This window comes from Grus americana, chromosome 17 (genome assembly GCF_028858705.1).
Source record: "Grus americana isolate bGruAme1 chromosome 17, bGruAme1.mat, whole genome shotgun sequence".
Lineage (NCBI taxonomy): Eukaryota > Metazoa > Chordata > Aves > Gruiformes > Gruidae > Grus > Grus americana.
In genome coordinates, this window is record NC_072868.1 from 9,456,364 (window position 1) to 9,469,403 (window position 13,040).

The 13,040-nt window shown below is 65.9% G+C and overlaps 1 protein-coding gene across 1 annotated transcript; it reads right to left on the reverse strand.

The window, feature by feature from the left end:
* Window positions 1-4,954: 4,954 nt before the first annotated feature.
* On the reverse strand, window positions 4,955-7,816 carry TCF15 (transcription factor 15). Its single transcript, XM_054845283.1, has 2 exons — window positions 7,200-7,816; window positions 4,955-5,368 (listed from the first exon to the last, which is right to left on the reverse strand). The coding sequence occupies exons 1-2, from the start codon at window positions 7,674-7,676 to the stop codon at window positions 5,294-5,296; spliced, it is 552 nt and encodes a 183-aa protein (XP_054701258.1). The 5' UTR covers window positions 7,677-7,816; the 3' UTR covers window positions 4,955-5,293.
* Between the last annotated feature and the right edge of the window lie 5,224 nt (window positions 7,817-13,040).

Here is a 13,040-nt window from a genome sequence, read left to right on the forward strand (position 1 = left end):
GTGCCGCTGCCTGCTGCTGCCCTATGGTCACCTCTCCCCCACCTGTCCCAGTCCTTCTGCACTGGACCCCCACCCTGGGGTCCCCAAGGGGGGGGAAGCCTCTGCCCAGGGCACATGGGGGTTGTGGATCCCTCCCGAGCCCCTGGCTCAGACCCCACAGCGTAGAGTCCAGCCCCGCACCCCCCCCAACTGGCACCCCAGGGCTCCCCACATGTCCCCTGCCCTGCTCACCCCAGTGAGGCCAGTGTAGACAGGGTTCTGCCCCAGGGGGAAGCAGGGTTGTTGACAGGTTGAGAAGGCAGTCTGGACCCCCGCCACGTTTTGGAGGGGTTAAGTCCAGCCCTGCAGAGCTGTCCCTGCTCCAGGCACCCACAGGGGTGACCTGCTGCACAGCCCTTCCCCAAGCCCCAGCAAGACCCCCAACACATCCCCATCTCTGCCGAGTTGAGGAGCCCCTGCAGGGCTGCGGAAGGGGCTGTGCTGTGGCAGGATGCGGCTCAGCCCTCCCCCAGACACCCCTTCCCCAGTGCTGATCCAGAACGGTTCCTGGGAGCTGTGGTGCCCATGGCCCCCCCATACCTGCTCAGAGGGGCCCCTTGCACCGTGCAGCCCCAGCAAGGCCCCACGCAGGGGAGGTACCCGAGGAGAGCCCCCTCCGCTTGTCACCCCCTGCCACCCTGACCGCTGTCAGCTGGAGGTGACCGTGTCCCCTGAGGCCTTCTCCTGCCTGGCCACCCCAGCTGCAGAAACAGGATTTTATTTCCCATGAGCATGAGCAGGTCTGGATTAAAATAAACTCCTGGCCCAGATCCCTTTTCTGGTGTCGCAGGAGATGCTGTGTTTGCTCTGAGCGCTGCCCACAGCCCTGCTGAGTGCCCAAGCCTCGATGCTCCAGACTTTGCATCCCCTTAGCGGGGACATACCTGTTCCCTGCCCGGCCCTCAGGGATGTCTCCCTCTCTCAGCCGTGCTCGGCTGTGCTGGCTCTCACGGACGCTGGCTCCACTCAGCAGCCACCCCCAGGCTGGGCTGAGCCCCCCAGGGCCACTGGCTGTGGGGCAGGGCACTGGGCCAACCCTGCTCTGATTACCCCCAGCGCTTTTTCCTTTTTATTCCTTAATTTACTGAGTGCTAAATCCAAATATTACAACTTCCCCTCCGCACCGCTGGTTACGCAGGCGGCCCCCGGCCGGGCATTGTCTTATTGTTTGCAGAGGGAAGCTCCAGCGGGAGATTAACCTGGCGTTCACCCCGCACTGTGGCTTCACACCCTGTCCCTGCCGGCGCGGCCCGTGTCCCCAGGGACCACGGCCAGCACAGGGTCCTGGTGTGGTGGGCAGCTCTGAGGGGTCCGGTGCACGGGGGGATGTGGCACAGCGGTGGCACCGGGGCTGCCTGGCAGCGCAGATGCCTGTGCAAAGGTTGGTGCGGGGCTCAGTGGCTGCAGGGCCACTGCTGGCCCCGATGGAGTGGTGAGGAGCTGGCAGGTGTCTTGGGGGTCTCAAGCAGACCCTTTGCCCTGTTCCTTCCCCAGGGACCCCAGCAGGGTGCTGGCAGGGTCAGTACGATCTGTCTGCTGGCACAGGGAGGCAGGGACTGGCTGGCACCCCAGCCCAGGGACCATCACACTGACCCCTGGTCTGCCCATCCCATCCCGTCCCGTCCCATCCCATCCCATCCCATCCCAGTGTGCCCATCACACCATGGTTCATGGTGTGTCCATCCTATTCCCATCCCTGGCTGCCTATCCCTCCCCGGTCCTTCCCCCCACCCTGTCCTGGGCAGCAGAGCCCTTCCCCCCTGCCCCCTGCTCCCCTGTCCCCCTGTCCCTCTGCCCTCCTGTCCCCCCTGCTGCCGTCTAGACCTTGGGGGTTGCTTCCTTTGCCCCCAGGTCTGACAGGGCTGGGGGGACCTGCAACACTCGGTTGATAACTGTGGTCACAGCAACAGGGAGGATTCCCCGAGCAGCGAGTGGCTGAGCTTTGCTCTGGTGCCAGTGCACGACATGTGGGGGGCTTTGTCCTGAGCCTCTGCTCCAGGAGGAGCCCGGGGAGGGCCAGGCAGCACCCAAAGGTGTTGCCAAAGGACAAGGCATGAGGAGGGCTGGATCTGGGGGCTGAAATCTGCCTTCATGTCCCACATTCCTGGCTGGTTCTGCTTGCTCGGCTGGCGCAGGCTCAGGCACAAGCTCAGACACAACTTGACCCCACTGCCCCATCCCAGGGGCCGTGGGTTGGGAGAGCAGGGCTGCCCACCCACTGCAGGTTCTGCAGACCCCTCCGCTGTGGTGGCCTCATCCTCCCACGCCCCCGTGCGTGGCCAGACACCCCTGGGTCCCCATGAGGCCATGAGTCCCTTTCCACTGGCCCTGGTGCACAGCAGTGCCGGGGGCTGTGGGGTCCTGGCCCCCCCCATCACCAGAGACCCCCTGCCTGAGCCCCCTGCCCACCTGCCCAGGGCTCCAGCAGTTCCTGCCCGGCTGAACCTGGCCTTGGCCATCCCACCAGCGCAGTGACTGTCGGTACTGCCGGGCTCCAGCCGCGGGTGCAGCCCTGCTGCATTCCAGCCTCGCTGGCCCGGCAAGGTTAAACTGCGGAGAGGCTGAAATATTTGGGAGGGGAATGAAGAAGGGAAAGGGGAAAAAAAATTCTATAAAAAGAAAGTTTAAAAACACAAGTTAAAGAAAAAAATACCAGGCGCAGAGTGCAGCTGCGGTTCTGGTTCCAGTTCCCAGGTGATGTCAGGCCTGGAGCCTCTCCAGCCCTGGCCCCTCAGAGACGGTCTTTGTGGGTTCAGCACTGAGTGTTTTTCCTTCCTGAGACTTGGGGACACCTTCCTGTCTCAGAGAAAGCGGCCAAGAGCCTTTCCAAGGGTGTCCGCGCGCAGGAAGGGGAGAGGATGGGAGGGGAGCGCGAGAGAGGCGGCGCGGCTGGGTTCGGCGTGGGGCTGCGGCAGCCGGGGAGCCGGGAGCATCCGCGGGTGATCGGCTGCGGTGGCTGCGGCGCTTGCCTCGCACAGGGCAAAGGGGCGCCTGGCTCCCACCAGCCCAGCAGCCTCCGGCGCCTCTGAGTCACCGTTTCCCTCTCGCGGTGCTGGGAGGGGCTGGAATGTACTGGGACCCACGGGCTTGGCACCGGTACGTGGTGGGACCCGTGGGCTTGGCACTGGGATGTGCTGGGACCCATGGCCCCAGTGCTGGGGCATGCTGGGATTCACAGCCCCAGCACTGGAACATGCTGGGTTCCACAGCCCCAGCACTGGGATGTACTGCGTGCACAGCTCCTGCACTGGGACTTACTGGGATCCATGGCCTTTACTTGGGGCTTGCTGGGATGCACAACTCCTGTACTGGGACATGCTGGGATGCACAGCTCCTGCACTGGGACATGCTGAGACCCATGGCCTTTACTTGGGGCTTACGAAAGTCCTAGTCGCTGGCACAAGGACATACTGGGACACTTGTGCTCAACCCTGCGACATGTTGGGACCCATGACCCGGCAGTTGAGACACAGTGGGACCCGTGCACTCAGTGCTGGGATGTGCTGGGACCCACACCATTGACACTGGGACATGCTCGGATGCACTGGGACCCCTGCCCTGGTGCTGGGACCTGCTGTGCCCCCAGCACTGGGACCACCAACCCTCGCTGTCCCCCCAGGGGCTCCGAAGCCGCCGTTTCAAGTGGCTGGTCCCGTTTCATGTGCAGGTCGGGCTGTTTGCAGAGTGCAGCCTCCTCCCCGCTGCCCCTGCCTGCCGATAAACCCCAGGGCAGGGATTCTGTGTCCTGGGCTGTTTGGAGAATCTCACGGCTGTTTATTGGGGTCTGGGACACATTAGCCACGCTGAGAACAAACCTCTCCCACCCACCCCGGTCCCTGCCTGGGACCAGCTCTCACAGCTGCGCCGCGCTGTCAGCTCCATAAATCAAAACCCGGGGGGAGGGAGCCCAGGGCAGGCTCGCTTCGGCCAAGCGGGCGGCCGAAAGGTGCCGGTGGGCTCCCGCCTTCACCCCCTCTCCAGAGCAGTCTGGGGGAGGCTTCTGTGGGACCCCCAGGGTGTTACCCTCACTCCCTGCTGGCTCCAGCATCCTGGGGAGATGGGGCAGGTCCGGCCCCGCAGCCCTCAGGGGGCTGCCCCAGGAGCCCCCAGCCGCCCCATCCACAGCTGCGTCTGCTCCGCAGGACGCACCAGCCCCTGGGAGCCTCGGGCCCCGGCACGGCACCTTTCCCAGGCCTGGCGCTCCCCGCCGCCCAGCACAGCCTGGCCTCCCCGAGCAGGGTCTCAGGGGGGGCCCAGCCTGGGAAACCCCTGTGTCCCCACCTGACCCCACACAGGTGCTGCTGCCTGCAGCCCCGCCGTGCACGGCCCTGGGCGGCTGTGGTGGTGGTGGTGGCAGTCATGGCGGTGATGGCAGTCACAGCAGTGATGGCAGTCATGGTGGTGGGGACAGTCATGGTGCTGGTGGCAGTCATGGTATTCGCAGCCATTGTGGTGATGGTGGCAGTCGTGGTGGCGGTGACAGTCATGGCAGTCATGATGTACCAGGCAGAAGGGAAGGCACAAAAGCAGCAACACAAACCCCAACCCATGGCCCAGGCGCTTGTGTCTGTGGCACGGGGCTGGCAGTGCCGTCCCCATCCTGCGGCATGGCGCAGCACAGACCGTGCTGGGGCTCCCATAGCCCTTGCAGGGCCAGAGCTGTCAGCAGGGCCTGGGGACATGGGGACAGTGTGTGCCTGGGGGTCTCACCCCACATGGATTCCTCTGGGACCCTCGAGCGCACCCGTGGGGAGAGCTGGGATGGTCACACTGGCTCCAGCGACACAGAGCGGCAGCAGGCTCAGGGCTGGGGCCTGGGGCCATCTCAGGGCCCCTGTCCTCTTCCCTGCCTCACACCGGGGCAGCAGGCAGGCACCAGTCCATCAGAAAAATAAGGTTTATTTTTCAAGCGGCTGCATATGCACAACCAGCGTCCATGGGGCCGCAACACCATCTCCCCCAGAGTGCCTCGACGCCAGCCGCACACGGGCCCCTTCCAGTCCAGCCCCGGGGCGCGGGGACCCCCCTCCCCGGCCCTGCCCCGCGTGGGCAGCCTCGGCCACGGGAGCGTCCTCCCACCCCGCTGCCGGCTCTGGGGTCGGTGTCGGTGCGGTCCCAGCCTGCGGCCCTGGGCTCGGTTGCCATCGCCTCAGGCGGGCAGCTCCCTCCCTCCCCGCTCCGGTCTCTGGGGCTGGCGTGCACGGGCTCCGGCCGGCTCTGCCGCTGTCTCAGGCGGGTGCTGCCGGACCCCGGCTCATCTCCGCGACACTCGCAGTGGGGTCACCCCCCGCACCTTCAGGCAGTTGCCCCCGAGGTCCCTCCGGCTGCCCTGTGGAGAGAGGAGGGGAGAGCTGCAGGCACCGGGGGGGTGCCCTGCTCCTGCCCACTGCTGCTCTGCGCCAGCTCTGCACGGACAAACTGCTCCAAAATGGCCGGTGCTCCGGTCCTGGGGCAGCTCAGTGCTGCCCAGGATGGACGGACAGACTGGGCCGTGCCTGGTGAGCGGCTGGGTAGGTGACTGGGGGGTGGCTGTTGTGGGGGGGCCATCCACGGCCCTGTCACCCTACAGGGACACGGTCCCAATGGCTGCTCAGTGCCATCATGCTTAGACCCGTGGGCAGGGCTGGTGCCGCCCCAGGGCAGACCCACAGCCCCAGACAGACCCACAGCCCTGCAGGGGATGAGGAAGCTGAGCCCCACTGCCCAGCACAATTTCAGCCCAGTACTGCCCAGGACAACCCATCATGGCTCAGCAGGGTCCAGTACTGCCCCAAAACTCAGCCCAGCACCACCCAGCATGGCCCAGCACAGCCTATTTCCAGCCCAGCCTATTTCCAGCCCAACCCATTTCCAGCCTATGGCCCAGTACAGCCCATTTCCAGCCCAGTACAGCCCATTTCCAGCCCAGCCCAGTACAGCCCATTTCCAGCCCAGCCCATTTCCACCCCAGTGCAGCCCCTTTCCAGCTCAGCCCCAGAGCCGGGAGGCACAGAGCTGGGTCCCAGCCCAGTTCCTGCCGTTGTCCCCAGGGTCCAGGGTGCCGCAGAAACTCCCTGGCCCCAGTGCCTCTGTGGGATCCCCTGAGGTGTCCAGCACCGTGCCAGCCCCCTCAGCTCTGGCTCTGGGGAGCAGCCCAGGGACACAGCTCAGCCTTGGCTGAGGGCCCCCAACCTGAGGACCCCCGTGGAGGGGGCTGGGGGTCCCCCAGTGAGGGCTGGCGAGGCTGCAGAGTCCAGCCAGCGAGGGGGGGGACGGGAGCAGGAGGAGCAATTAAAAATGGAGCATCAGAAACTGAAAGAGTCCCCAGGACTGGAGTGTGACCCACAGCTGCGCTGCTCGGGGTTGCATGTGTGACAGCTTGGGGGTCTTGGGACTGTGGCAGGTCCAGCAGCCCCTGCCCACGGCCCTGCCCAGGGGTGCCCATGGAGCTGGGAAGCTGCCAGCCCTGCAGCCCGCACCTTGCACCCTGCCAGGCCCATCCTGGGGCAGGGGCACCCAGGACCCCGGCATAGGCAGCAGGAGGGGCTCACCACGGGAAAGGTGCCCCCTGAGCTGCAGGGTGCTGGTGGGGGTCAGCTGGGCAGGGGCAGGGGTGCCATGCCACAGCCCAGCTCAGCCCCCTGCCCAAGTGGGACCCGTGCCGGTGCTGCCAGCAGACCCTGTGTGGGGCCACAGGACAGGGAGCCCGGCCCAGCCCCCCCTACGTGGGGTGTCTCCATAACATCAGGGAGCCCTGATGGGACAGCCCTGCCCCAGCGCCTGGGGGGGTTTGCAGTGTTGGGGATGGAGACAGGGATGGGGACGGGGATGGGGTCAGGCTGTGAGCTCTGAATTTCCGCCCTGGGGCAGTCAAGTGCCTCCGGCACTGGGGTGACTGTTTAACCCCCCGAGACCTCCTGGCCCGGACGGACGTGGGGGAGCAGCCCGGCCCTCTGACGCGAGCAGGAGCTGTGGGCGTGCGGCTACGAGCAGGATTTGGCCGGGAGCAGCCAAAACCTCCAGTGGGAGCTGGAGCCAGAGCCTGCAGTTCTCGCCGAGACATGCCGAGCCTCCTGCCCCACTCAGCCCAGGCAGGGGCTGCCGCCCCCCCACCCCTTGGGGACATGCTGAGCCTACTGCCCTGCTCAGCCCAGGGACCCCCATCCCACCGCCCCGCTCACCCCTTTCCGCTGATTGCTGAGGCAGAAGGTGCAGATACTGCGGGGCTGCTTGCTGTCCAGGTCGCCCTTGGCCCCGTAGATGGCACTGAAGCAGGGCTGCCCGTCCTCACAGCCCTCGCCCAGCAGCAGCACGTTGGCCAGGTGGGAGATGTAGCTGGAGGCCAGGCGGAGGGTCTCAATCTTGGACAGCTTCCGATCCACCGGCTCGGTGGGGATGAGGGTCCGCAGGGCGGTGAAGGCCGTGTTGACACTCTGGGTCCGGTCCCTCTCCCGCGCGTTGGCCGCCTGCCTCTGCTTCACCATCACCATCGGCCCCGGTTTCCGTGGCAGCTTGCGGCGAGCCTCAGCACCCTCGCAGCAGCCGAACGACTGGTCCGACGTGTCACTCTCGCTCCGGTTCTCCTCATCCTCGGAGAGGATGCTGAGGTCGGGGTAGAGCATGCGGGCGGCTACGGGGCGCAGCATGGTGAAGGCCATGGTGTGGCGCCCGCCCGCGCCCCCGGCCCTGCTGGGGGGACCCCCCGGGCTGCGGGGAGCCTTTCCCCCGCCGGCACGGCTGCGACGGCTGTCTCCAGACGCCTTCCCGCTGCTGCTCCACTCCGGCGGCCGAGCGGGGCTGGGACGTCTGTCTGCTGGGGGAATCAGGATTTATACGGCCGGGGAGGGGCTGGCGCCGGAGCCCACCCCCAGCCGGCCCCCCTAGCCGCCGGCCAGCGTCCAGCGTCCTCGCCCCAGCCTGCGGGAGCCAGCACTGGCTCCGGCCACGGGCCTGGCCCTGCTCTGGCACGCCAGCTTGGCCACAGGCACGTTGCACCCAGGGCTGTGCTCCAGATTGTGCCCATGGTGGTACTGGATCCCAGCGGTGCCACAGACAGTGCCAGGGCCACTGCACGGCCCCTTCCCTGTGCCACAGCCCTTGGCCTCCGGCACCTACAGAGTGATGCCACACGTAGTGCCAGCCCATGGGCAGCGTGTCCCCAGCTCCTGCCCGGCGGTCCCTTGCCAGCCCTGGGTTCCCTGCAGGGTGTCAAGCGATGAACGCAGAGCGTGGAAGCCAGGATGGGGCAAGTACCCAGGAACGAGTGGCACTGGTGTGACCCCCGGGGTGTTTATCAGAGGGGATGCCAGTGGGGGACACGCTGCTCCTGACACCCTATCGTGCCCCACTGGGATGGGGTCTGTGCCTGGGAGGATGGCTGGGGCAGGCAGGGAGCAGCGAGGGCAGGCAGCCCTGCAGGGATGCTCTGCACCCCTCACTCTTCTGTCCCCAGGGCCTGGCACCCTCTCTGCCCACCCGGGGGGGACAGGATGACATGGTCAGGGGCATGGGCAGTGTTGCAGGCAGCACTGCCAGGTAGCCAGGGGTGTTTCCTCCTGCCCTGGAGGAAGGTGTGCGCCGGCAGTGGAAACACAGAGTCTTTTCCTGCGAGGGAAGAACTGAGCTGGCAGCAGCAGGAACCACCGGCATCCCGGGGAGGGCTGGGGATGCCCCCCCAGCCCGTGGTTGGCTCCCAGTCCTTCCTGGGCACCTGATACCACTCACGATGGCCAGCCCCTGTTCCTCCTCACCAGGGAGGTCTCTGTGGGTCCCGCTCTGCCTTCGCCCCTCCCGCCCCAAGCCCAGCACCCCTGAGAGCAGGCAGGGGGGCGGCTAGCTGGGCTGAGCAGCCAGGAGGCTTCCTGCCTGCCTTCCTTCCCGGCCTGCGGCTGAGCAGAGGTCAGCGGCTTGGTGTTGCTCCAGGCACAGCAGGTCAAGCAGCAAAGGCGAATGGAGGGCAGGACCTGGCTCCCAGCGGATGGTCCTGGGGCTGGGGGGGGACATGGCCCTGTGGGTGCTGGGGACGTGGCCCCAGGACCTGGCGGTGGCTGCAGCGCTGGCCCATGCCAGCAGCAGTCCCTGTCTGGCCGCTGGCCCCACAGCCAGAGGGAGATGCCAGAGGAAATCTCAAACTAACGAGGCAAAAAGGGCCAGCTCGAAGGCTTGCCGGGGGCTGGGATGGCAGTCATGGGATGCAATGGGCACATTGCAAACCCCAAAGTGAGGTGGGGGGGTGTGGGGGCCACGGGATGGGGTTACATCATGTCCCACTATGCCCCACAGCCAAAGCCCCACAGTTGCTGGACTGAGCTCATGGTGTGGCTCCTGTGGTTCCCCCAGGGCTCTCCTGGAGTGTGCCAGGGCTTGTCGCTGCTGGGACTGTGGCAGGGGTGGCTGTGCTGCCCATCACTGGCACTGCCACCGGCACTGGCTTGCTGCCTGCCCATCCTGCTGGCTGTGAGCAAACGGCCACTCTCCCCCCCACAGGGTGCAGGCAGCCCCCTTGCCGGCGGGACCCCCCGTCCTGTTTTTCTTCACCATTTGTCTGCCTGCACAGAGCCCGTAAATCACGCAGCGGGGGGGGAGAGGGCCGCGCCAGGGGCCAGAGGTCCCGCTGGGGCTGGGGGCACGCAGGGCTGTGCCGGGTGTCCACATTGCCACAGGGACATGTCCCTTGCCAGCTCCATTCCCCACCACCTTTTGCTGTGCATCGGTCCTCAGCAAGGGACCCTAACCCTCTCCTGGCCCTGCAATAGCCCCTGCCCGGGCGCAGACCAGGGGCTGTTTCTACCCCTGCAGAGGTGCTCAGGGCAGAGCTGGGGATGGGCAAGTCCTTGGTGCAGCAGGCAGGGAGCAGGCAGGTGCCTACACAGAGAGGGAAGCCCCCCGCTCTCGCCCTGCTCTTGCCCTGGTGTCCCGCTGGGCTGTGGCTGGGGGGCCGCAGCAGCCCCCGGCCCTGACAGGCAGCAAGATGGATGGCAGGGGCTGTGTACTCAGCTGCAGCCGCCCCACACATGGCCACCAGCTGACGGGGACGGGCTGGGGGGATAACCCGGTCCGGGGGCCCAGCCGAGCTGCCCTGGGGTGTTTCTGGGGGCACAGCCATGCATGGGGTGCTGGTGGCCTGCGCTGCTGTGGTGGAGGACAGGGCACTGGGGGACGTGGGCAGGGAAGGAGCAGCAGGCTTTGGAGATGGCTCGGTGTGGGGCAGGGGGCAGTGCATGCGTGTGCATGCGTGTGCACTCATGTGCATGAAAGTGTGTGCATGCGTGTGCAGCTGTACGCACTGATGTGCATCCATGCACATGTGGGCATGTGCGCTTGGCTGTGTATATCCATGCATGTTTGTGCATGGATATATGTGAGCGTGGGAGCGTGTGTGCATGTGTGTACGCAATTGTACACGTATATGAGCATGTGCATGTGTATGCTGGTGCATGCAAGCACATCTGTGTGTGCAGGGTGCCGTGTACACCCTGACTGGCACCACCTTCTGCTGCAGAGAGCTCCCCAGGTTGGCACATGAGAGAGAGAGAGTGTGTGTGTGTGTTTGTGTGTGTGTGACCACCACCCTGCAAGGTCCTGCACATGGGAAGACAGACAGAAGGAGCCATCAGTCCTGGCCAGGAGAGCAATGGGAGCAATGGGAAGCAGCGAACGCTGCCACCTCCCTGCCTGTCCAGCTGCCAGCTGCCTGCGGATGCTGCTGCCACTGGGCTGGGAGGACGCACGGCAGCAGCCGGGTTTTCCTGTACTGCCTGGCGGGTGCACGGGACAGGGTGTGCATTCCCATGCTTGGACCCCCCAGCCCCCCCGACACCGAGCACCTCAGGCCTGACTCAGCCAGGCAGCACGAGGGGCAGCCGGGGGCCGCGGCATCGCAAACCTCCTGCCAGTTGTTGTGCCTCATGGCCGACTTGAGCGAGTGCCAGGACATGGTTGTGTTTGGCATCATGGCTCTCCCAGCTGATCCAGCCAAACAAACCGGCCGCCGGGCCAAGGGCTGCTGTCCTGGCAGAGCAGTGCCGCGCTGCACAGCCGGGGCACGGAGCAGGCAGCATCGGGTGGTGGGTCGGGCATACGTGGTGGGCAGGGGGTGAGCGGGACCCTGCATGGGACATGTGGCATGGAGGGGACATGGCCTGAGCATAGGGTCGCAGCCATGGCCCCAGCCTAACCTGCCAGGCACCCCCCAGGTGCAGACTGGCCAGTGTGCGAGCATCCCTGGGGTCAGGGTGCTGGGGACCCCGAGAGCTGGGTACTGCTCTGCTGGCAGGGAAATGCCCCCTGCCCCCCACTCTGGGGAGTGTTTATCTGTGAGGTGATACTTAAGTGTAAGAAAATAAACAGGGAGCAGATGGGCCTGGGGGGCTGGGGCTGCCCCCAGCCCTGTGGGGCCACTCCGGCCCTGCTGGGAAAACACCGCTGCCAGCGAGGCAAATGGATTCCAGACCCGCAGCAATACCGGCACATGTGGCCGCCAGGACGCCAGGCCTGACCCTGCTGAGCCCCAGCAAAGCAGTGCCAGACTGACCCGACCCACCCCACTCCACCCCATCATATCCCATCCCATCCCTTCATATCCCACTCCACCCCATCATATCCCATCCCATCCCTTCATATCCCATCCCATCCCATCCCATGAAGAGCCCTGAGGGCACTGCCTGGCCCCACTTGCCTGCAGGTCCCCCCCAGCCCCCAGCGCAGGGGGATGTCTGTGTCTGGCCCCTCTGCCCACAGCTCCCCGATTTCGGGGCAGTTCAGGCCAGCTACGCCGCAGCCCTGCGGAGGTGCCCCATTGCAGGCAAGCTCAGGGAGCTCTGCCCTGGCCAGCTGGGTGCATGCAGCATCCGAGCCCAGCTGCTTCCCTCTGGGACAGGGTCTCATCCAAGGGGTGGCTGTCCCTGCTTGCCAACACAGGGAGACCAGGGCCGGCAAATCTGGTAGCCCCTGTAGCCCCCCTGAGCGGGGAGGAATAGTGAGATGGGGTCAAGGGGACCAAGCGTTGTGAAACCTTTTGACGAGCAGAAGCGTTTCCCCACAAGAGCAGCCCCTGCCCTGGGAGAGGTCCCTGCCTGATCCTCCCCCCCCAGGGTCGGGGCTGTGGCAGGGTGTCCTGGTGGGTCCCTGGGACAGTGTGGGGAACCCCAGGCCCCCTCCGCCCACCGGGCTGTACCTGTGGGACAGGCCTGCTGGTCTGGAAGGCATTACACGCCTGTCGCACGGGGAAGTCTGTCCCAGTTCCGGAGCCAGGACCCCCACACCCAGCCCAGGCCAGAGGGAGCCCACAAAGCCCCTTTGTTCCTGCCCTGGAACGAATGGATTGGAGGCAGCCGGGATCGGCTGTCAGCCAACGACACTGGAGACCCCTTGGGTCAGGCAGAGGGAAGGGGGACAGGTGGAGGGACGGATGAACGAAGCCGATGCAGAGATCGCTGGCTCTGGTGAGACCCGCTCTTGTGCCAGCCGGGGGTTGTGGCACCGGCAGCACCAGCTGGGGACCAGCTCACGCTGCCTGCACCATGCCAGCCCCAGGGATGTGCCAGTCAGCCCTGGAGATGCTCATACAGTGCCTTGGACACAGTGGCCGGTCCTGGCTCCCAGCCAGTGTCACCAAGCCCTAGGAGCAGCGTCACAAGGCACCCGCAGAGCCGGCACGGCCGTCCTGGCACTGTTTGCAGGGGATGGGAAGCTGGAAGAGTGGATCCTGCAGTGGGTCTCCCAGCTTGAGGAAGCCCCCGCAGGGTGCAGGGAAAGGGGGCTGCAGCATCTGGGCAGCCTTGGTTCATCCCCACTCGTGGGGCCCCAGCTCTGCTGAGCTGCCTCACACCCAGGTCCCTTTGTAAGGGGCACAAACCCAGAGAGAGGGGGATGAGCAGAGCCCAGGAGAGATGCCCAGCACTGGGGCACAGCCTGGGTAAAAATCAGTCCCTGCCATGGGGCACCCATTTGAGGGCACCCTGGCAATGTCCTGTGCTGCCACAGGAGCTGCCACCTCCTTCCTTTCCCCCCTGCTCTCTAAC

Coding starts and splice junctions, on each gene's coding strand:
- TCF15 (XM_054845283.1), bottom strand. CDS start 7,676: ATGGCCTTCACCATGCTGCGCCCCGTAGCCGCCCGCATGCTCTACCCC. Junction 5,369..7,199: donor TCAGCAATCAGCGGAAAGGG/GTGAGCGGGGCG, acceptor CTCTCTCCACAG/GGCAGCCGGAGGGACCTCGG.